Consider the following 24528-nt stretch of genomic DNA (forward strand, 5'->3'; position numbering starts at 1 on the left):
CCGTCAGCTCCTCCGCTCCTCCGCTCGCCCTCTGTCCGTCAGCTCCTCCGCTCCTCCGCCCGCTCAGTCCGTCAGCTCCTCCGCCCGCTCAGTCCGTCAGCTCCTCCGCCCGCTCAGTCCGTCAGCTCCTCCGCCCGCTCAGTCCGTCAGCTCCTCCGCCCGCTCAGTCCGTCAGTCTCCTCCGCCCGCTCAGTCCGTCAGTCTCCTCCGCCCGCTCAGTCCGTCATCTCCTCCGCCCGCTCAGTCCGTCATCTCCTCCGCCCGCTCAGTCCGTCATCTCCTCCGCTCCTCCGCCCGCTCAGTCCGTCAGCTCCTCCGCTCCTCCGCCCGCTCAGTCCGTCCAGCTCCTCCGCCCGCTCAGTGACTAGCTCCTCCGCCCGCTCAGTCCGTCAGCTCCTCCGCCCGCTCAGTCCGTCAGCTCCTCCGCCCGCTCAGTCCGTCAGCTCCTCCGCCCGCTCAGTCCGTCAGCTCCTCCGCCCGCTCAGTCCGTCAGCTCCTCCGCCCGCTCAGTCCGTCAGCTCCTCCGCTCCTCCGCCCGCTCAGTCCGTCAGCTCCTCCGCTCCTCCGCCCGCTCAGTCCGTCAGCTCCTCCGCCCCGCTCAGTCCGTCAGCTCCTCCGCCCGCTCAGTCCGTCAGCTCCTCCGCCCGCTCAGTCCGTCAGCTCCTCCGCCCGCTCAGTCCGTCAGCTCCTCCGCCCGCTCAGTCCGTCAGCTCCTCCGCCCGCTCAGTCCGTCAGCTCAGTCCGTCAGCTCAGTCCGTCAGCTCAGTCCGTCAGCTCCTCTGCTCCTCCGCCCGCTCAGTCCGTATGCTCCTCTGCTCCTCCGCCCGCTCAGTCCGTCAGCTCCTCTGCTCCTCCGCCCGCTCAGTCCGTCAGCTCCTCCGCCCGCTCAGTCCGTCAGCTCCTCCGCTCCTCCGCTCCTCCGCTCACCCTCTGTCCGTCAGCTCCTCCGCTCCTCCGCTCGCCCTCTGTCCGTCAGCTCCTCCGCTCCTCCTCTGTCCGTCAGCTCCTCCGCTCCTCCGCTCGCCCTCTGTCCGTCAGCTCCTCCGCTCCTCCGCCCGCTCAGTCCGTCAGCTCCTCCGCCCGCTCAGTCCGTCATCTCCTCCGCCCGCTCAGTCCGTCATCTCCTCCGCCCGCTCAGTCCGTCATCATCTCCGCCCGCTCAGTCCGTCATCTCCTCCGCTCCTCCGCCCGCTCAGTCCGTCAGCTCCTCCGCTCCTCCGCCCGCTCAGTCCGTCAGCTCCTCCGCCCGCTCAGTCCGTCAGCTCCTCCGCCCGCTCAGTCCGTCAGCTCCTCCGCCCGCTCAGTCCGTCAGCTCCTCCGCCCGCTCAGTCCGTCAGCTCCTCCGCCCGCTCAGTCCGTCAGCTCCTCCGCCCGCTCAGTCCGTCAGCTCCTCCGCCCGCTCAGTCCGTCAGCTCCTCCGCCCGCTCAGTCCGTCAGCTCCTCCGCCCGCTCAGTCCGTCAGCTCCTCCGCCCGCTCAGTCCGTCCCAGCTCCTCCGCCCGCTCAGTCCGTCAGCTCCTCCGCCCGCTCAGTCCGTCAGCTCCTCCGCCCGCTCAGTCCGTCAGCTCCGATAACGATTATTGGAGGACCAAAAAAAAGCTCCGCCCGCTCAGTCCGTCAGCTCCTCCGCCCGCTCAGTCCGTCAGCTCCTCCGCCCGCTCAGTCCGTCAGCTCAGTCCGTCAGCTCAGTCCGTCAGCTCAGTCCGTCAGCTCAGTCCGTCAGCTCAGTCCGTCAGCTTCCCAGCTCCTCTGCTCCTCCGCCCGCTCAGTCCGTCAGCTCCTCCGTCCCGCTCAGTCCGTCCGTCAGCTCAGTCCGCCCAGCTCAGTCCGTCCAGCTCAGTCCGCCAGCCTCAGTCCGCCCGCTCAGTCCGTCAGCTCAGTCCGTCAGCTCCTCTGCTCCTCCGCCCGCTCAGTCCGTCAGCTCCTCCGCCCGCAGCTCCTCTGCTCCTCCGCCCGCTCAGTCCGTCAGCTCCTCCGCCCGCTCAGTCCGTCCAGCTCCTCCGCCCGCTCAGTCCGTCAGCTCCTCCGCCCGCTCAGTCCGTCAGCTCCTCCGCCCGCTCAGTCCGTCAGCTCCTCCGCCCCGCTCAGTCCGTCAGCTCCTCCGCCCGCTCAGTCCGTCAGCTCCTCCGCCCGCTCAGTCCGTCAGCTCCTCCGCCCGCTCAGTCAGTCCTCCGTCAGCTCATCTCGAGCTCCTCCGCCCGCTCAGTCCGTCAGCTCAGTTCGTCAGCTCAGTCCGTCCGCTCAGTCCGTCAGCTCCTCTGCTCCTCCGTCAGCTCAGTCCGTCAGCTCAGTCCGTCAGCTCAGTCCGTCAGCTCCTCTGCTCCTCCGCCCACTCAGTCCGTCAGCTCAGTCCGTCAGCTCAGTCCGTCAGTCTGTGTATCTGCTCCTCCACCCATGTTTTCAGCTCCTCTGCTCCTCCGCCCACTCAGTCCGTCAGCTCAGTCCGTCAGCTCCTCTGCTCCTCCGCCCACTCAGTCCGTCAGCTCAGTCCGTCAGCTCAGTCCGTCAGCTCCTCTGCTCCTCCACCCACTCTTTCAGCTCCTCTGCTCCTCCGCCCACTCAGTCCGTCAGCTCAGTCCGTCAGCTCCTCCGCCCACTCAGTCCGTCAGCTCCTCTGCTCCTCCGCCCACTCAGTCCGTCAGCTCCTCCGCCCACTCATTCCGTCAGCTCCTCTGCTCCTCCGCCCACTCATTCCGTCAGCTCCTCTGCTCCTCCGCCCACTCAGTCAGTCAGCTCCTCCGCCCACTCATTCCGTCAGCTCCTCTGCTCCTCCACCCACTCTTTCAGCTCATCCAGTGTTAAAAGCCTTTCAAAGTAAGTGGCCAAACATTATGACTATCAAGGGCTGGCCAAATTAAATCAACAATTAACCATCCTGTCTGTCACAATTGAGCTAAGTAAATGAACACTTAATTGTTGAGTTGTGCTCGTGGGTAATACTGTTGGCCGGTGGTGGAGGGAGCTAGTTATGTAGATCTAAATAACAGAAGAGCTGGCAGTATTACAGAGAATGGAGTGATGGTAGTACTGCCTAGTGCATCAGTATAGAGTAGAGGGATAGAGGACAGTCCAATGGAGTCAGGGCTATGTGCTGTATGTTTGTACAGGGACATTGCATCCTAATTGTTGTTCTTGCTTTTATTGCACTTGCACAGGCAGTTGACTTTTAGCTAGTTGTAATGTGTGTGGAGTTTGATGTCAGTTTTACTGAGCCCTAACATGATATACAACCGGTGTCATACTGACAACGTCTGGTTCATTCACAATCAATGGCTGTGCTTAATGGTGTGTGTCTAGTTGGAGCCGTGGTAGTGGTGTGTGTGTGTCTAGTTGGAGCCGTGGTAGTGGTGTGTGTGTGTGTGTGTCTAGTTGGAGCCGTGGTAGTGATGTGCGTGTGTCTAGTTGGAGCCGTCGTAGTGGTGTGTGTGTCTAGTTGGAGCCGTGGTAGTGGTGTGTGTGTCTAGTTGGAGCCGTGGTGGGGGTGGTGTGTGTCTAGCTGGAGCCGTGGTTGTGGCGTGTGTGTGTGTGTGTGTGTGTGTCTCCAGTTGGAGCCGTGTGTGTCTAGTTGGGGCCATGGTAGTGGTGTGTGTGTGTGTGTCTAGTTGGAGCCGTGGTAGTGGTGTGTGTGTGTGTCTAGATGGTGGTGGTGGTGTGTGTGTGTCTAGGTGGTGGTGGTGGTGTGTGTGTGTCTAGTTGGAGCCGTGGTAGTGGTGTTTGTGTGTCTAGTTGGAGCCGTGGTGGTGTGTGTGTGTGTGTGTGTGTCTAGTTGGAGCCGTGGTAGTGATGTATGTGTGTCGAGTTGGAGCCGTGGTAGTGATGTGCGTGTGTGTCTAGTTGGAGCCGTGGTAGTGATGTGTGTGTGTGTCTAGTTGGAACCGTGGTAGTGATGTGCGTGTGTCTAGTTGGAGCCGTGGTAGTGATGTGCGTGTGTCTAGTTGGAGCCGTGGTAGTGATGTGCGTGTGTCTAGTTGGAGCCGTGGTAGTGATGTGCGTGTGTCTAGTTGGAGCCGTGGTAGTGATGTGCGTGTGTCTAGTTTGAGCCGTGGTAGTGATGTGCGAGTGTGTCTAGTTGGAGCCGTGGTAGTGATGTGCGTGTGTGTCTAGTTGGAGCCGTGGTAGTGATGTGCGTGTGTGTCTAGTTGGAGCCGTGGTAGTGATGTGCGTGTGTGTCTAGTTTGAGCCGTGGTAGTGATGTGCGTGGGTCTAGTTTGAGCCGTGGTAGTGATGTGCGTGTGTGTCTAGTTGGAGCCGTGGCAGTGATGTGCGTGTGTGTCTAGTTGGAGCCGTGGCAGTGATGTGCGTGTGTGTCTAGTTGGAGCCGTGGTAGTGATGTGTGTGTGTATGTCTAGTTGGAGCCGTGGTAGTGATGTGCGTGTGTCTAGTTGGAGCCGTGGTAGTGATGTGCGTGTGTCTAGTTGGAGCCGTGGTAGTGATGTGCGTGTGTCTAGTTGGAGCCGTGGTAGTGATGTGCGTGTGTGTCTAGTTGGAGCCGTGGTAGTGATGTGCGTGTTTGTCTAGTTGGAGCCGTGGTAGTGGTGTGTGTGTCTAGTTGGAGCCGTGGTAGTGATGTGCGTGTGTGTCTAGTTGGAGCCGTGGTAGTGGTGTGTGTGTGTGTGTGTCTAGTTGGAGCCGTGGTAGTGGTGTGTGTGTGTGTCTAGTTGGAGCCGTGGTAGTGGTGTGTGTGTGTGTCTAGTTGGAGCCGTGGTAGTGATGTGCGCGTGTGTCTAGTTGGAGCCGTGGTAGTGATGTGCGTGTGTCTAGTTGGAGCCGTGGTAGTGATGTGCGTGTGTGTCTAGTTGGAGCCGTGGTAGTGATGTGCGTGTGTCTAGTTGGAGCCGTGGTAGTGATGTGCGTGTGTGTCTAGTTGGAGCCGTGGCAGTGATGTGCGTGTGTCTAGTTTAGAGTTTGACCGATTATGATTTTTCAACTCCGATAACGATTATTGGAGGACCAAAAAAAAGCTGATGCCGATTTAAAAAAAAAAAAAAAAAAAAAAAAAAGTATAACAATGACAATAATTACAACAAGACTGAATGAACACTTATTTTAACTTAGATTTTATTGATGTATTATATTATTTGATTTAAATAATGAAAATAACAAAGTGTTGGAGAAGAAAGTAAAAGTGCAATATGTGCCATGTAAGAAAGCTACCGTTTAAGTTCCTTGCTCAGAACATGAGAACATATGAAAGCTAGTGGTTCATTTTAACATGATTCTTCAATATTCCCAGGTACTTAGTTTTAGGTTGTTGTTATTATATGACTATTTCTCTCTATGCCATTTGTATTTCATATACCTTTGACTATTGGATGTTCTTATAGGCACTTCAGTATTGCAGTGGAACAGTATAGCTTCCGTCCCTCTCCTCGCCCCTACCTGGGCTCGAACCAGGAACACAACGACAACAGCCTCCCTTGAAGCAGCGTTACCCATGCAGAGCAAGGGGAATAACTACTCCAAGTCTCAGAGCGAGTGACGATTGAAGCGCTATTAGCACGCACCCCGCTAACTAGCTAGCCATTTCACATCGGTTACACCGGCCTAAACTCAGGAGTTGATGTCATAAACAGTTCAATGCTTGAAGCACAGCAAAGAGCTGCTGGCAAAATGCACGAAAGTGCTGTTTGAATGAATGCTTACGAGCCTGCTGCTGCCTACCATCGCTCAGTCAGACTGCTCTATCAAATCATAGACTTAATTATAACATAATAACACACAGAAATACGAGCCTTAGGTCATTAATATGGTCGAATCTGGAAACTATCATCTCGAAAACAAGATGTTTATTCTTTCAGTGAAATACGGAACCGTTCTGTATTTTATCTAACAGGTGGCATCCATAAGTCTAAATATTCTTGTTACATTGCACAACCTTCAATGTTATGTCATAATTAAGTAAAGTTCTGGCAAATTTGGTGGGCCAAACTGTTGCATATACACTGACTCTGCATGCAATGGACACAAGAGAAGTGGCACAATTTCACCTGGTTAATATTGCCTGCTAACCTGGATTTATTTTAGCTAAATATGCAGGTTTAAAAATATATACGTCTGTGTATTGATTTTAAGAAAGGCATTGATGTTTATGGTTAGGTACACATTGGAGCAACACAGTCCTTTTTCGCGAATATGCACCGCATCGATTATATGCAACGCAGGACACGCTAGATAAACTAGTAATATCATCAACCATGTGTAGTTAACTAGTGATTATGATTGATTGATTGTTTTTTATAAGATAAGTTTAATGCTAGCTAGCAACTTACCTTGGCTTACTGCATTCGCATAACAGGCAGGCTCCTCGTGGAGTGCAATGAGAGGCAGGTGGTTAGAGTGTTGGGCTAGTGAACTGCAAGATTGAATCCCCGAGCTGACAAGGTAAAAATATGTCGTTCTGCCCCTGAACAAGGCAGTTAACCCACCGTTCCTAGGCCGTCATTGAAAATAAGAATGTGTTCTTAACTGACTTGCCTAGTTAAATAAAGATTAAATAAAGGTTTTAATAAAAAATATTAAATAAAGGTTTTAATTAAAAAAAACTGCCTAATCGGTGTCCAAAAGTGTTATGAAACTTGAAATTGTCACTAATTGATCGGCCATTCCGTTAATCGGCCATTCCGATTAATCGGTCGACCTCTAGTCTAGTTGGAGCTGTGGTAGTGGTGTGTGTGTGTGTGTGTCTAATTGGAGCCTTGGTAGTGGTGTGTGTGTATCTAATTGGAGCCTTGGTAGTGGTGTGTGTGTGTGTGTCTAGTTGGAGCCGTGGTGTGTGTGTGTCTAGTTGGATCCGTGGTAGTGGTGTGTGTTTGTGTGTCTAGTTGGAGTAGTGGTGTCTGTCTGTCTGTCTGGTTGGAGCCATGGTTGTGGTCTGTCTGTCTGTCTGTCTGGTTGGAGCCATGGTAGTTGTCTGTCTGTCTGGTTGGAGCCATGGTAGTGGTCTGTCTGTCTGGTTGGAGCCATGGTAGTTGTCTGTCTGTCTGGTTGGAGCCATGGTAGTTGTCTGTCTGTCAGTCTGGTTGGAGCCATGGTAGTTATCTGTCTGTCTGTCTGGTTGGAGCCATGGTAGTTGTCTGTCTGTCTGTCTGTCTGTCTGGTTGGAGCCATGGTAGTGGTGTGTATGTCTGTCTGGTTGGAGCCATGGTAGTGGTCTGTCTGTCTGGTCGGAGCCATGGTAGTGGTGTCTGTCTGTCTGTCTGTCTGTCTGGTTGGAGCCATGGTAGTGGTGTGTCTGTCTGGTTGGAGCCATGGTAGTGGTGTGTGTGTGTCTAGTTGGAGGCGTGGTAGTGGTTTGTCTAGTTGGAGACGTGGTTGTAGTGGTGTGTGTGTGTCTAGTTGGAGACGTGGTTGTAGTGGTGTATGTGTGTCTAGTTGGAGGCGTGGTAGTAGTGTGTGTGTGTCTAGTTGGAGGCGTGGTTGTAGTGGTGTGTGTGTGTCTAGTTGGAGACGTGGTTGTAGTGGTGTATGTGTGTCTGGTTGGAGCCATGGTAGTGGTGTGTGTGTGTCTAGTTGGAGGCGTGGTAGTGGTGTGTGTGTGTGTGTGTGTGTGTGTGTGTGTGTGTGTGTGTGTGTCTAGTTGGAGGTGTGGTAGTGGTGTGTGTGTGTCTAGTTGGAGGCGTGGTTGTTGTGGTGTGTGTGTCTAGTTGGAGGTGTGGTAGTGGTGTGTGTGTGTGTCTAGTTGGAGGCGTGGTTGTAGTGGTGTATGTGTGTGTCTAGTTGGAGGCGTGGTAGTAGTGTGTGTGTGTCTAGTTGGAGGCGTGGTTGTAGTGGTGTGTGTGTGTGTCTAGTTGGAGCCGTGGTAGTGGTGTGTGTGTGTCTAGTTGGAGGCGTGGTAGTGGTGTGTGTGTGTGTCTAGTTGGAGGCGTGGTAGTGGTGTGTGTGTGTGTCTAGTTGGAGGCGTGGTAGTGGTGTGTGTGTTTAGTTGGAGGCGTGGTAGTGGTGTGTGTGTGTGTGTCTAGTTGGAGGTGTGGTAGTGGTGTGTGTGTGTCTAGTTGGAGGCGTGGTTGTTGTGGTGTGTGTGTCTAGTTGGAGGTGTGGTAGTGGTGTGTGTGTGTGTGTGTGTCTAGTTGGAGGCGTGGTTGTAGTGGTGTATGTGTGTCTAGTTGGAGGCGTGGTAATAGTGTGTGTGTGTCTAGTTGGAGGCGTGGTTGTAGTGGTGTATGTGTGTCTAGTTGGAGGCGTGGTAGTAGTGTGTGTGTGTCTAGTTGGAGGCGTGGTTGTAGTGGTGTGTGTGTGTGTCTAGTTGGAGGCGTGGTTGTAGTGGTGTGTGTGTGTCTAGTTGGAGGCGTGGTAGTGGTGTGTGTGTGTGTCTAGTTGGAAGCGTGGTAGTGGTGTGTGTGTGTGTCTAGTTGGAGGCGTGGTAGTGGTGTGTGTGTGTGTGTCTAGTTGGAGGCGTGGTAGTGGTGTGTGTGTGTGTGTGTCTAGTTGGAGGTGTGGTAGTGGTGTGTGTGTGTCTAGTTGGAGGCGTGGTTGTTGTGGTGTGTGTGTCTAGTTGGAGGTGTGGTAGTGGTGTGTGTGTGTGTGTCTAGTTGGAGGCGTGGTAATAGTGTGTGTGTGTCTAGTTGGAGGCGTGGTTGTAGTGGTGTGTGTGTGTGTCTAGTTGGAGCCGTGGTAGTGGTGTGTGTGTGTCTAGTTGGAGGCGTGGTAGTGGTGTGTGTGTGTGTCTAGTTGGAGGTGTGGTAGTGGTGTGTGTGTGTGTGTCTAGTTGGAGGCGTGGTTGTAGTGGTGTGTGTGTGTCTAGTTGGAGCCGTGGTAGTGGTGTGTGTGTGTGTTGGAGCTAGTTGGAGGTGTGTCTAGTGGTGTGTGTGTGTGTGTGTGTCTAGTTGGAGGCGTGGTAGTGGTGTGTGTGTGTCTAGTTGGAGGCGTGGTTGTTGTGGTGTGTGTGTCTAGTTGGAGGTGTGGTAGTGGTGTGTGTGTGTGTGTCTAGTTGGAGGCGTGGTTGTAGTGGTGTATGTGTGTGTGTGTGTCTAGTTGGAGGCGTGGTAGTAGTGTGTGTGTGTGTCTAGTTGGAGGCGTGGTTGTTGTGGTGTGTGTGTGTCTAGTTGGAGGTGTGGTAGTGGTGTGTGTGTGTGTGTCTAGTTGGAGGCGTGGTTGTAGTGGTGTGTGTGTGTCTAGTTGGAGCCGTGGTAGTGGTGTGTGTGTGTGTCTAGTTGGAGCCGTGGTAGTGGTGTGTGTGTGTGTGTCTAGTTGGAGGCGTGGTTGTAGTGGTGTATGTGTGTCTAGTTGGAGGCGTGGTAATAGTGTGTGTGTGTCTAGTTGGAGGCGTGGTTGTAGTGGTGTGTGTGTGTGTCTAGTTGGAGCCGTGGTAGTGGTGTGTGTGTGTCTAGTTGGAGCCGTGGTAGTGGTGTGTGTGTGTCTAGTTGGAGGCGTGGTAGTGGTGTGTGTGTGTGTCTAGTTGGAGGCGTGGTAGTGGTGTGTGTGTGTGTGTCTAGTTGGAGGCGTGGTTGTAGTGGTGTGTGTGTGTGTGTCTAGTTGGAGCCGTGGTAGTGGTGTGTGTGTGTGTCTAGTTGGAGGTGTGGTAGTGGTGTGTGTGTGTGTGTCTAGTTGGAGGCGTGGTAGTGGTGTGTGTGTGTCTAGTTGGAGGCGTGGTTGTTGTGGTGTGTGTGTGTCTAGTTGGAGGTGTGGTAGTGGTGTGTGGTGTGTGTGTCTAGTTGGAGGCGTGGTTGTAGTGGTGTGTGTGTGTCTAGTTGGAGCCGTGGTAGTGGTGTGTGTGTGTGTCTAGTTGGAGGCGTGGTTGTAGTGGTGTGTGTGTGTGTGTGTCTAGTTGGAGGCGTGGTTGTAGTGGTGTGTGTGTGTCTAGTTGGAGGTGTGGTAGTGGTGTGTGTGTGTCTAGTTGGAGCCGTGGTAGTGGTGTGTGTGTGTCTAGTTGGAGGCGTGGTTGTTGTGGTGTGTGTGTGTCTAGTTGGAGTTGCGTGGTAGTGGTGTGTGTGTGTGTGTCTAGTTGGAGGCGTGGTTGTAGTGGTGTGTGTATGTGTCTAGTTGGAGCCGTGGTAGTGGTGTGTGTGTCTAGTTGGAGGCGTGGTAGTGGTGTGTGTGTGTCTAGTTGGAGCCGTGGTAGTGGTGTGTGTGTGTCTAGTTGGAGGTGTGGTTGTAGTGGTGTGTGTGTGTGTCTAGTTGGAGCCGTGGTAGTGGTGTGTGGTGTGTGTGTCTAGTTGGAGCCGTGGTAGTGGTGTGTGTGTCTAGTTGGAGGCGTGGTAGTGGTGTGTGTGTGTGTCTAGTTGGAGCTAGTTGGAGCGTGGTAGTGGTGTGTGTGTGTGTGTCTAGTTGGAGCCGTGGTAGTGGTGTGTGTGTCTAGTTGGAGGCGTGGTAGTGGTGTGTGTGTGTGTCTAGTTGGAGCCGTGGTAGTGGTGTGTGTGTCTAGTTGGAGGCGTGGTTGTTGTGGTGTGTGTGTGTCTAGTTGGAGGCGTGGTAGTGGTGTGTGTGTGTGTGTCTAGTTGGAGGCGTGGTAGTGGTGTGTGTGTGTCTAGTTGGAGGCGTGGTAGTGGTGTGTGTGTGTCTAGTTGGAGGCGTGGTAGTGGTGTGTGTGTGTCTAGTTGGAGGCGTGGTAGTGGTGTGTGTGTGTCTAGTTGGAGCCGTGGTAGTGGTGTGTGTGTGTCTAGTTGGAGGCGTGGTTGTTGTGGTGTGTGTGTGTCTAGTTGGAGGCGTGGTAGTGGTGTGTGTGTGTGTGTCTAGTTGGAGCCGTGGTAGTGGTGTGTGTGTGTGTGTCTAGTTGGAGGCGTGGTAGTGGTGTGTGTGTGTCTAGTTGGAGCCGTGGTAGTGGTGTGTGTGTGTCTAGTTGGAGGCGTGGTTGTTGTGGTGTGTGTGTGTCTAGTTGGAGGCGTGGTAGTGGTGTGTGTGTGTGTCTAGTTGGAGGCGTGGTAGTGGTGTGTGTGTGTCTAGTTGGAGCCGTGGTAGTGGTGTGTGTGTGTCTAGTTGGAGGCGTGGTAGTGGTGTGTGTGTGTCTAGTTGGAGCCGTGGTTGTTGTGGTGTGTGTGTGTCTAGTTGGAGGCGTGGTTGTTGTGGTGTGTGTGTGTCTAGTTGGAGGCGTGGTAGTGGTGTGTGTGTGTGTGTCTAGTTGGAGCCGTGGTAGTGGTGTGTGTGTCTAGTTGGAGGCGTGGTAGTGGTGTGTGTGTGTGTCTAGTTGGAGCCGTGGTAGTGGTGTGTGTGTGTGTCTAGTTGGAGCCGTGGTAGTGGTGTGTGTGTGTGTCTAGTTGGAGGCGTGGTAGTGGTGTGTGTGTGTGTCTAGTTGGAGCCGTGGTAGTGGTGTGTGTGTGTCTAGTTGGAGGCGTGGTTGTTGTGGTGTGTGTGTGTCTAGTTGGAGGCGTGGTAGTGGTGTGTGTGTGTGTGTCTAGTTGGAGCCGTGGTAGTGGTGTGTGTACAATGCTCTGACGCCTCAGGCTTGGCCGCTCCTGGATGCTTACTTTTGGAACTCTATCTCACACACACTTCGGTATACACATCTAACACCGGGTCGGGCCCCCCTTTAGCTCCGGAAAAGCCTGAATTATTTAGGGCATGGAAACATTGCCTAATTGGTATCAAGAGACCTAACGTGTGCCATGAAAACATTCGCCACACCTTTACACCACCACCACCAGCCTGTACCGTTGACAGGATGGGGACATGGAGTCATGCTGCTAACACCAAATCCTGACTCTGCCTTCAGCATGACGCAACAGGAATTGGGATTTGTCAGACAGTGAAATGTTTTTCCACTTCTCAATTGTCCAGTGTTGGTGCCCACTGGAGCCACTTCTTCTTGTGTTTAGCTGATAGGAGTGGAACCTGGTTTGGTCGTCTGCTGCAGTAGCCAATCAGTGACAAGGACTGACATGTTGTGTGTTCCGAGATGCTGTTCTGCATACCACTGTTGTAATGGACAGTTATTTGCCTGTTTGTGGCCTGCCTGTTAGCTTGCACAATTCTTGTCGTTTTCCTTCGACCTCACGTCAACGAGCTGTGTTCACCCACAGGACTGCCTTGCTGCGTGAAAAGCCCAGGAGGCCGGCCGTTTCTGAGATACTGAAAGCTGCACGCCTGGCACCGAATATCATACCGCTCTCAAAGTCGCTGAGGTCACTAGTTTTGCTCATTCTAAAGTTCAATTGAACAGTAACTGAATGCCTCTTTTTATTTCACCTTTATTTAACCAGGTAGGTCAGTTGAGAACAAGTATGCCTGCATTATATCACCTTTATTTAACCAGGTAGGCCAGTTGAGAACAAGTATGCCTGCATTATATCGCAGGCCAAGGCCACTTGACTCACTGTCTGTAGGAGCGAACCATTTTCGCGAACGGGGTGGTGTACAAAATAAACTGGCCAGATAGTATAATAACCCTATACCCACATTAGCATACATGATGTTTATTGAAATACATTCTCCACAGGGATACTTTCTGAGACACACACAGTTGTGAGGGTATAGTAGGTAAGGTGGTTGAGGAACATGAATGCAGAACTCATTCAGATAAGCAGTGTATTCATTGTCTGTAAATAGTAGTTTGAAGAAAAGCCTTGTTTGTGAAGAGCCACTTGTTCAAGATGTCCTTCAGGCATTTTTGAACTTTTACTGTTGAAAAGCGATATCTTAAGTACACACACTAAAGGGTAAAAAATATACATGTTTTGAGCACAAATGTGTTTTTTAGGCACAACTGCAAAGTCCAAGGAGTAGGGCATTCAAGGAGTTTAATGGGAATCTGTGATGTCATCGGTCTCCCCCTTGCTTGAGGAACAATAGAGGGGCACTAGAGAACAAAAGAAGAAAGGCCAACTCCCCCATTTATAATGATGTACCTGAAGATGCGCCTTTTGTTAAGTAAATCAGGTGTTCAGGAAACACAGTTGGTATTTAAATTAGAGTGGGAGTCAATGTGCAATTTGGCCCATGTACTGTACACACAAACACTTTCTCTCCCTCAACCACACACACACACACACACACACACAAACACACAGACTCAGACAGATGCTAGCTATAATGGGCTTTTTCCTCTGTGCTCTCTCTCTGACCTCCATTTAGTTGTCCAGTGAGAGATAAAGCTATCTGATGAGCAGACCATTATTACTGCCTGGCCAGGTCACCACCTCACCTCTCTGCCTGTCAACACACACACATCTCAATCAGCAGTGTGTGTGTGTGTGTGTGTGTGTGTGTGTGTGTGTGTGTGTGTGTGTGTGTGTGTGTGTGTGTGTGTGTGTGTGTGTGTACGTGCTGCATAAGTCTATACTTGAAACAAGGCTAAAATATATATATATAGTTGCCTTCAGTTAAATTACTGATCCTTAAACTAACAGTGAAGCCGCTATTAAAACTGAAATAAAACCTCAACTTAGGGTTGCAGTGTTTTATCAGGTACTAAAGGACACTGACTGATACTGGCCCAGCAGGATCAATACAACAGCTGTTTTATAGATCTGTCTGAACGACTCTACAGATGTGTGATTATTGGGTAGTAGTCTGGACACCTTGATGGTGCCCTCTAGCAGCTGCAGTGGGGAGTTAGGTCTGAGTAAGGACACAGCCATAAAGCTTGGAGGTCGTCTGCAATGCCAAAGTACTTGTTAAAGCAATACTCCCTCTCCATCCTTCTCCCTCTCTTCTACATACCCAGGCTGTGCTGATTGGTTCTCTCTTTCCTTCCCTCCTGATTGTGTTCTCTCAAACTTTCCTTCCCACCTCTGACTGTTCCCTCTCTCTCCTTCTCTCCTGATTGTGTTTTCTCAAACATTCCCTCCCACCTCTGACTGTTCCCTCTCTCTCCTTCCCTCCTGATTGTGTTCTCTCTCTCCTTCCCTCCCACCTCTGACTGTTCCCTCCCTCCCACTCCTTCCCTCCTGATTGTGTTCTCTCTCTCCTTCCCTCCCACCTCTGACTGTTCCCTCCCTCCCACTCCCTCCCTCCTGATTGTGTTCTCTCGATCCTTCCCTCCCACCTCTGACTGTTCCTGCTCTCTCCTTCCCTCCTGATTGTGTTCCCTCTTTCTCCTTCCCTCCCACCTCTGACTGTTCCCTCCCTCCCTCCTGACTCCCTCCCTCCTCCCACCTCTGATTGTGTTCTCTCGATCCTTCCCTCCCACCTCTGACTGTTCCTGCTCTCTCCTTCCCTCATGATTGTATTCCCTCTTTCTCCTTCCCTCCCACCTCTGACTGTTCCCTCTTTCCCTTCCCTCCCCTCTCCCTCCCCTCCTGATTGTGTTCTCTCGATCCTTCCCCCTCCCCTGTTTGTGTTCTCTCGACCCCTCCCACCTCTGACTGTTCCCTCCCTCCCTCACTCCCTCCCTCCTGATTGTGTTCTCTCCCTTCCCTCCCACTCCCTCCCTCCTGATTGTGTTCTCTCGATCCTTCCCTCCCACCTCTGACTGTTCCTGCTCTCTCCTTCCCTCATGATTGTGTTCCCTCTTTCTCCTTCCCTCCCTCCTCTGATTGTTCCCTCTTTCTCCTTCCCTCCCTCCTCTGATTGTTCCCTCGCTCTCCTTCCCTCATGATTGTGTTCTCTCGATCCTTCCCTCCCACCTCTGACTGTTCCCTCTCTCTCCTTCCCTCATGATTGTGTTCTCTCTCTCCTTCCCTCACACCTCTGACTGTTCCCTCTCTCTCCTTCCCTCATGATTGTGTTCTCTCTCTCCTTCCCTCACACCTCTGACTGTTCCCTCTCTCTCCTTCCCTCATGATTGTGTTCTCTCGATCCTTCCCTCCCACCTCTGACTGTTCCCTCTTTCTCCTTCCCTCATGATTGTATTCTCTCTCTCCTTCCCTCACACCTCTGATTGTTCCCTCTCTCTCCTTCCCTCATGATTGTGTTCTCTCTCTCCTTCTCTCCCCCAGATCCAGCGTTCCAGGAACAAGCAGATGAAGGAGATGTTCCCAGATGGTTTTGGGATCCACCACGCTGGGATGCTGCGTGCTGACCGTAGCCTGATGGAGAGCATGTTCTCCAGGGGTTACCTCAAGGTTCTGTGCTGCACTGCCACACTGGCCTGGGGAGTCAACCTGCCTGCACACGCTGTCATCATCAAGGTCGGTTTGTGCGCGCGCGTGCGTTTCAGGTTTTTTAGTCACATGAACAGGATACAAATGGTATACACTGTCCAACAAAATGCTTGCTTTCATTGGGTGCGTTGTGGTAGTTTGTTAGTTTGTATGTGTGAGGGAGGGAGTTTTTCGGTCTGATTAGAAGTAGGGTTGCAAAGGGTCTGAAATTTTCCATGGGAAGTCAAGCCCGGAAATTTGGGGAATTTTGCTTAAGTTAATTTATCATTGAATCACAGCCTACTTCGCCAAACGAAGTGATGATTTAAATAGCGCATTCGCGAAAAAAACACTGTCGTTGCACCAATGTACCTAACCATACACAATGCCTTTCTTAAAATCAATACACAAGTATATATTTTTAAACCTGCATATTTAGTTCATATTGCCTGCTAACATGAATTTATTTTAACTAGGTAAATTGTCACTTTTCTCTTGCGTCCTGTGCAAGCAGAGTCAGGTTATATCCAGCAGTGTGCGTCGCCTGGCTCGTTGCGAACTATGTAAGGACCATTTCTTCCTAACAAAGACTGTAATTAATTTGCCAGAATAGTACATAATTATGACATAACATTGAAGGTTGTGCAATGTAACAGCAATATTTAGACTTAAGGATGCCACCCGCTAGATACAATACGGATTTTGTTACGTATTTCACTGAAAGAATAAACGTTTTGTTTTCGAAATTATAGTTTCCGGATTTGACCATATTAATGCCCTAAGGCTCGTATTTCTGTGTGTTATTATGTTATAATTAAGTCTATGATTTGATAGAGCAGTCTGATTGAGCGGGGGGTAGGCAGCAGCAGGCTTGTAAGCATTCATTCAAACAGCACTTTCCTGCATTTGCCAGCAGCTATAATACCTACACGTGGAAATATTGAAGCAACATCTCAAAACATCAGTCAGGAAGTTAAAGCTTGGTCGCAAATGAGTCTTCCAAATGGACAATGACCCCAAGCATACTTCCAAAGTTGTGGCAAAATGGCTTAAGGACAACAAAGTCAAGGTTTTGGAGTGGCCATCACAAACTCTGACCTCAATCCCATAGAACATTTGTGGGCGGAACTGAAAAAGTGTGTGTGAGCAAGGAGGCCTACAAACCCGACTCAGTTACACCAACTCTGTCAGGAGGAATGGGCCAAAATTCACCCAACATATTGTGGGAAGCATGTGGAAGGCAACCCAAAATGTTTGACCCAAGTTAAACAATTTAAAGGCAATGCTACCAAATACTCATTGAGTGTATGTAAACTTCTGACCCACTGGGAATGTGATGAAAGCTGAAATAAATCTTTCTCTCTACTATTATTCTGACATTTCACATTCTTAAAATAAAGTGGTGATCCTAACTGACCTAAGACAGGGAATTTTTACTAGGATTCAATGTCAGGAATTGTGAAAAACTGAGTTGAATGTTTTTGGCTAAGGTGTATGTAAACTTCAGACTTCAACTCTATGTGAAGGGTCATCAAGTTATAGCAGCAATCTACCTTACCAAGTAAAGCGAGAAGAATAAGAGCACCACATTGAAACTGCCCAAAAACACCCGTTGGGGTGGTGTTGTCATCATGTTTGACAGTCTCCTGGAGGGAAAGGAGTCTTTCCAAGAAATGGCCACCTCAGTCTGCCGATATGGACAGACCCATCAAGAGGATCCTCCTGGATGATGTATTTTGGGAGAGAGTGAAACTCCAGAAACCTATAGCAGTAGCCATTGCACAGATGCCATCCTGTCTGATGTTCAGACTCTGCTTGCAGATGTAGGGGAAGAAATCCGTACTGCCCTGCCCACTTCACTGTTGCTCCAAGCAGAGGAAACTGCAGTTCTGAAATACATCAAAAAGCATGAAGACTTCTGCCTGAAGCCCATACATACAGCAGCATACATGTTGGACCCCAAGTACGGGGCAGAGATCAACAAGGCCTATGGTGTCATCACTACTGTGTCTCGCCACCTTGGCCTGGATGAGGGCAAGGTTCTTGGCAGTCTGGCGAAGTAGACTTCCAAGCAAAGGCTTTGGGATGGAGATGCAATATGGCAGTCGTGCCAACATCTCATCATCCACATGGTGGAAGGGACTTTGTGGATGATCTGAGGCTTTTTCCCCCTGTTGCCTCCATCATCCTCCAAATCCCACCAACATCAGCCGCCTCAGAGCACAACTGGTCCTTGTTAGGGAGCACGCACACCAAAGCACGCATCAGGCTGACCAATACAAAGGTTCAAAAATTGGTTGCCAAATTTGAGGCTTTTTGAACCTGACAACGAACAATCCTCAACAATGTTGGAAAGTGACAGTGAAGATGAGGTCTCAGAGTCTGATGTTCAAGAGGTGGACATTGAGGATGTCCAGGGAGAAGACATCGAAGCCTGAGAGGAAGACAGTCTAAAAACTAAAGCTTTGGTTATCATTTTACGTTGTTGAAAACGTTTTTGAGACATGTGATGGATCAATGGGGATCATTCAATAATCCCTTTTGTTGTTAAGTGAAATCATCCCATGTGAAGAATCAACTCATTTAATTAGTTCAATTCGTAACAATTTGTTCTTTTTTTTTTATTTTTATTGGAAAGGTTTAATAATTTGCAATTATGTCTACTTATGATAAGGTAACAGGTTTATGTTTGTCTCCATATGATATAGTAAATATATCCAATGCAAAAAAACATCTACATTTAATTGGTAATAATATGAATTTGCATATATTTCTGTTAATTCACATATATTCCCATTAATTCCTATTTATTCCCACAAAGTTTCCACCTCTGAATTTTCCCCAAAATGTGCAACCCTAGATTAAGGTATGAACTTGTGCAAAATGTGCAACCCTAGATTAAGGTATGAACTTGTAAGTCTGTATCATGTTCTCTTGTTCCCGTGGTAACAAACAGGGCACCCAAATCTACGATGCTAAGCGTGGTACCCTGGTGGACCTGGGCATCCTGGATGTGATGCAGATCTTCGGGCGTGCCGGGCGGCCTCAGTTTGACAAGTACGGCGAGGGCACCATCATCACGGCACATGACAAGCTGAGCCACTACCTCACCCTGCTCACCCAGCAGAACCCCATAGAGAGCCAGTTCCTAGAGACCATGGCTGACAACCTCAACGCTGAGGTAGGGACACACACTCCACCGTCAATAATATAGCTGGGAAGGTCTTATCCACAATCACACATCTTCAGGACCTCTACCTTTTAACAATCATATCAGTGTTTCCACTGCAGTCATTTAGCTGTGGCGCAGCACCATGGCAAAATCATTGCCGCCACGCCAAAAAAAAAAAAATGAAACGTCAACAAATATTTCTGCCTAGGCGCACTTTGAAGATGCTAGAACAGTCCAAATGTACTTTTCCTCTGCAAACAATGCGAGTAATGAATAAAAAAACTAAAACAAACCTTACCTTACCTTATAGTAAACTAGTTCTATCCAAGGTAAACATTCCTCTCAAGGCACATTGAAGTTGCGAGAGCCATAGGGAGGGGAACATACATCCTGATTAGTAGTCAATGCTCAACAATTCTTAGTGCATTCGCGGGAAAAACAGTAGTTGTAATGGCCTTTGTTAAAAATAGGGGGATCCCAGCTCTCCATTCCTACTTTATTTCTCAACTAAATATGTGCAAACTGCACCAGCTCAGCAGTCATTCTCACGATAGAGGAGAGCGGGCTAAGTGTAACACAGGGAAATTATAGGGTAACTTTTTAGGGGACATACAATTCATCATTATGAATGATCAGCCCAATAGGGTAGATGCAGATAGGCAACCCCATGCTTCAGCCTACTTATTTCTAGCCACGATGCTGTATCAGTTGGGCTACAGGTGATTGTGCTTATTGTTAATAGCATGCCTGATAATATGGACAATGCATAGGCTATAAGCATTGTCCAAAATGTTACAAATTTACTTTTTACATTTTATTTATCAAGGTAATTTCAGAAAATTCCCATAGTATATATGGCGCTAATAGTGGAAAATGTTAGTGTTTCACAGTATTACTAACCCACCAGTGTTGTGATTGGCTGTGATATTGGCCTATTGATTTCTCCCGCCGAAGGGGCATCGGTTGTCAAACTGGGAAAGCTGTAATGACTTTGTGGCTGTTTTATCTAGTGGAGATCGCTCTGTCATTTCCTGGTTGCTAAAATGTTAAACTAAGCTCAAATTTCAGTTTGTGAGAAAACAAGCACTAAATAGTGTAGGGAATCATTGTACCATCTAAATCACATTTTCAATAACAAAAAATATTGTTTTTACAGCTGTTTGAAGCTGGTAGACCAAATGAAAGTTAACAATATTTTTCTTTAGTGTAAAGATATTTCACAGCGATCTGTGTTTGACAGCAGATGCCTAACTGTTCTCTTCTCATCTCCATCCAATGCCCTTTTCACAAAATAAACACAGTACAATAAGTCACCACTAGATGGCACACACCTCAAGGATTCAATGAGGACTTATTGAGAAGGAATCAATGCTGAGTGTGGAATCTCCACCAGGTGCTGCTAGGTGGCTGAAATGACTGAAGGTGAATGTGATGTTATTGATCTCTCTTTCTTTCTCCCTCTCTCTGCAGGTATCACTAGGGACTGTGACGAACGTGGAGGAAGCAGTGAGGTGGCTGAGTTACACCTACCTGTACATCCGCATGAGAGCCAACCCTCTGGCCTACGGGATCAACCACAAGGCCTACCAGGTACACACGGATGCATGTACACACACACACACAGGTGTACACACTCGACTGTACACTCTCTTATTGTATAGCTCTCTGTGTTAGATGGACCCAGGTCTGGAGCGGTACTATAAGGAACTGGTGGTGATGGCAGGGGCAGGGTTAAACTGTTCTGTCTCTGTGTTAGATGGACCCAGGTCTAGAGTGGTACTATAAGGTGGTGGTGATGGCTTAAACTGAGTGGTACTATAAGGAACTGGTGGTGATGGCAGGGGCAGGGTTAAACTGTTTTGTCTCTGTGTTAGATGGACCCAGGTCTAGAGTGGTACTATAAGGAACTGGTGGTGATGGCAGGGTTAAACTGTTCTGTCTCTGTGTTAGATGGACCCAGGTCTAGAGTGGTACTATAAGGAACTGGTGGTGATGGCAGGGGCAGGGTTAAACTGTTCTGTCTCTGTGTTAGATGGACCCCGGTCTAGAGTGGTACTATAAGGAACTGGTGGTGATGGCAGGGTTAAACTGTTTTGTCTCTGTGTTAGATGGACCCAGGTCTAGAGTGGTACTATAAGGAACTGGTGGTGATGGCAGGGGCAGGGTTAAACTGTTCTTTCTCTGTGTTAGATGGACCCAGGTCTAGAGTGGTACTATAAGGAACTGGTGGTGATGTCAGGGTTAAACTGTTCTGTCTCTGTGTTAGATGGACCCAGGTCTAGAGTGGTACTATAAGGAACTGGTGGTGATGGCAGGGTTAAACTGTTCTGTCTCTGTGTTAGATGGACCCAGGTCTAGAGTGGTTAAAGGAACTGTTCTGTCTCTGTGTTAGATGGACCCAGGTCTAGAGTGGTACTATAAGGAACTGGTGGTGATGGCAGGGTTAAACTGTTCTGTCTCTGTGTTAGATGGACCCAGGTCTAGAGTGGTACTATAATGAACTGGTGGTGATGGCAGGGGCAGGGTTAAACTGTTCTGTCTCTGTGTTAGATGGACCCAGGTCTGGAGTGGTACTATAAGGAACTGGTGGTAATGGCAGGGTTAAACTGTTCTGTGTCTGTGTTAGATGGACCCAGGTCTAGAGTGGTACTATAAGGAACTGGTGGTGATGGCAGGGTTAAACTGTTCTTTCTCTGTGTTAGATGGACCCAGGTCTAGAGTGGTACTATAAGGAACTAGTGGTGATGTCAGGGTTAAACTGTTCTGTCTCTGTGTTAGATGGACCCAGGTCTAGAGTGGTACTATAAGGAACTGGTGGTGATGGCAGGGGCAGGGTTAAACTGTTCTGTCTCTGTGTTAGATGGACCCAGGTCTGGAGTGGTACTATAAGGAACTGGTGGTGATGGCAGGGTTAAACTGTTCTGTGTCTGTGTTAGATGGTCCCAGGTCTAGAGTGGTACTATAAGGAACTGGTGGTGATGGCAGGGTTAAACTGTTCTGTCTCTGTGTTAGATGAACCCAGGTCTGGAGTGGTACTATAAGGAACTGGTGGTGATGGCAGGGTTAAACTGTTCTGTCTCTGTGTTAGATGGACCCAGGTCTAGAATGGTACTATAAGGAACTGGTGGTGATGGCAGGGTTAAACTGTTCTGTCTCTGTGTTAGATGGACCCAGGTCTGGAGTGGTACTATAAGGAACTGGTGGTGATGGCAGGGGTAGGGTTAAACTGTTCTGTCTCTGTGTTAGATGGACCCAGGTCTGGAGCTGTATCGTAAGGAACTGGTGGTGATGGCAGGGGCAGGGTTAAACTGTTCTGTTTCTGTGTTAGATGGACCCAGGTCTGGAGTGGTACTATAAGGAACTGGTGGTGATGGCAGGGTTAAACTGTTCTGTCTCTGTGTTAGATGGACCCAGGTCTGGAGTGGTACTATAAGGAACTGGTGGTGATGGCAGGGGTAGGGTTAAACTGTTCTGTCTCTGTGTTAGATGGACCCAGGTCTGGAGTGGTACTATAAGGAACTGGTGGTGATGGCAGGGGTAGGGTTAAACTGTTCTGTCTCTGTGTTAGATGGACCCAGGTCTGGAGTGATACTATAAGGAACTGGTGGTGATGGCAGGGTTAAACTGTTCTGTCTCTGTGTTAGATGGACCCAGGTCTGGAGTGGTACTATAAGGAACTGGTGGTGATGGCAGGGTTAAACTGTTCTGTCTCTGTTAATGGACTGTTCTGTCTCTGTGTTAGATGGACCCAGGTCTGGAGTGGTACTATAAGGAACTGGTGGTGATGGCAGGGGTAGGGTTAAACTGTTCTGTTTCTGTGTTAGATGGACCCAGGTCTGGAGCTGTATCGTAAGGAACTGGTGGTGATGGCAGCCAGGAAGCTGGACAAGGCCAGGATGATCCGCTTCGAGGAGAGGACAGGATACTTTGCCTCCACTGACCTGGGCAGAACCGCCAGTCACTTCTACATCAAATACAACACCATGGAGGTACACCAGAGTTCCATAACATGATATTATGTTATATGTACTATGTTGTATTGTACACTGAGTGTACAAAACATTAAGAACACCTGCTCTTTCCATGACATACAGTACCAGTCAAAGGTTTGAACACAGCTATTGATTCAAGGGTTTTTCCTGTTTTCTACATTGTAGAATAATAGTGAAGACATCAAAACTATGAAATAACACATGGAATCATGTAGTAACCAAAAAAGTGTTCAACAAAGCAAACTATATTTTAGAATCTTCAAAGTAGCAAATCTTTGCCTTGATGACAGGTTTGCAAACTCTTGGCATTCTATCAACCAGCTTCATAAGGTAGTCACCTGGAATGCATTTCAATTAACATGGGCCAGCATCCCTGTGGAAAGCTTTCATCATCTTGTGGAGTCCATGCCCCGACAAATTGAGGCTGCAACTCAATATCAGAAAGGTGTTCCTTGTGCTTGGTTTACTCCAATGTATTATATTATTGTAACCAGGTATATATACCCTTCTGTGTAGGTGTAATATGGCATGGTAATATCTACAAATAAACTCATCATGAATGATGGTACAGTAACATGCAATATACAACTAGATAACGGCTGTTCCTTATGTCATGTTTGTGTTTGTCCACCTCCTCCTCCATGCAGACGTTCAACGAGCTGTTCAACTCCCAGAAGACAGAGGCTGACATCCTCAGCATCGTCTCCAAGGCCGAGGAGTTTGAACAGGTCAAGGTGAGAGGTCACAGGTCACACTGAGGTCACTCATCACACATTATAGACTGCTGCGGGACACCTGCTAAACAGTATAGCAAGGTCTTGAAATAGTTTGAGTTCTAGGTGGAAAGAATCCTGACTGTGTGTGTTTTTCAAGGTGCGTGATGAGGAGATGGAGGAACTAGAGCAGATGCTGTGTAACTACTGTGAGCTGCCTGCTGCAGGCGGAGTGGAGAACGGATACGGCAAGATCAACATCCTACTGCAGACCTACATCGGCCGGGGAGAGGTGGACAGCTTCTCCCTCATCTCAGACCTGTCCTACGTAGCACAGGTGGGTTACAGGCACAGCACCACACACACACACACACTACACACATACAGTGGGGCAAAAAAGTATTTAGTCAGCCACCAATTGTGCACGTTCTCCCACTTAAAAAGATGAGAGGCCTGTCATTTTCATCAACTATGACAGACAAAATGAGAGATTTTTTGTGATTTTCTAGATTTTTTTTTACATTTTGTCTGTCATAGTTGAAATGTACCTATGATGAAAATTACAGGCCTCTCCCATCTTTTTAAGTGGGAGAACTTGCATAACTGGTGGCTGACTAAATACTTTTTTGCCCCACTGTATGCTCTTTCTCCATCTGTTTTTCACATACACACACACACACTCATAGAAACTGAACCATACCTGAAGACACTTCAACATGTGTTCATACTCTGCTTCTACCCCAAACTGAGCCAGCCTAGCCCCTCTGAGGGGTCCAGCTGTACCCCAGTGTCCCCTGCCAGGGGGACACAGGGGTACAGACTCCCTTACCCCAACACATGCAGCCCCTGCCTCGACTTCCCCTTCCCTCAGTCAGCAGCACATGCCGTCCGCATCCTAGAGCAGAATGTTTCAATCATACTGGTGTACTGATGGGGGTTTGGAAAGAGTGTCTTAACGAATCATATCATACACATCCATAAACGGGTTTCCTGTTTGTACCAGCATCTCCATTGTTTCAGAGGGATCATGAGGCTTTCATGAACTGTCACAGTTAATCTGCCATGCCGGCATCTCTGCATTATGCTCTTTATGAAAATCAAATGCTTTGATATATCTGATGGAACGTAATATGTTTGGCTGGTGCATATTTCATAGTGACTGATAGCCTGGAATCTTTTTTGCATTTGGAGCCCCCATCCCACATCCCATCCCCTCTTCCCATCCTCTGCTGAACCCATCTATCCATGGTTTTCCACGGTAACTGATTCCATGTGGCTGAATATTTGGAATTGTTCACAGCAAATTCCCTCTTTGCTCCTATTTTGCCCGATTTCAGATGTGCAGCCGGTTTGATGGCTGTGGCCGGGAGGCAGGCAGCCACAGTGGAATAGAATCTGATGGTTAATCCAGACTGAGGACTGATAGGTCCTGCTGCCGTATGATATTGCCACTACACATCAACAAAGACACACACACATAAGCACAGAGATGAAGTTGCATACATACATATAGGTGGGAACACTCACAACCACTGACAGACTCACCATCTCTCGCTCTCTCACACACACTGACAGAGGCTAACTCCCTGTCTCTCATGCATACCCACACACTCCTCGATGGCTTCAGCAACTGGATGATAGATAGAGCTGTTCTGCAGGCCGGTGCACTTGACCGCAGGACACCAGGAGTTCTCCTGAGAG

At 49.3% G+C, this 24528-nt stretch overlaps 1 protein-coding gene across 1 annotated transcript in view; it reads left to right on the forward strand.

Moving 5' to 3' along the window:
• Window positions 1-24528, forward strand: part of LOC135522059 (activating signal cointegrator 1 complex subunit 3-like) — a 162227-nt gene that overhangs the window by 89420 nt on the left and 48279 nt on the right. The window contains 6 exon segments of the mRNA XM_064947975.1: window positions 14807-14998; window positions 17907-18131; window positions 19593-19712; window positions 21947-22111; window positions 22762-22848; window positions 22988-23164. Coding sequence (XP_064804047.1) covers window positions 14807-14998; window positions 17907-18131; window positions 19593-19712; window positions 21947-22111; window positions 22762-22848; window positions 22988-23164 — 966 coding nt within the window.

Source organism: Oncorhynchus masou, chromosome 30 (assembly GCF_036934945.1).
Source record: "Oncorhynchus masou masou isolate Uvic2021 chromosome 30, UVic_Omas_1.1, whole genome shotgun sequence".
NCBI classification, from domain to species: Eukaryota; Metazoa; Chordata; class Actinopteri; order Salmoniformes; family Salmonidae; genus Oncorhynchus; species Oncorhynchus masou.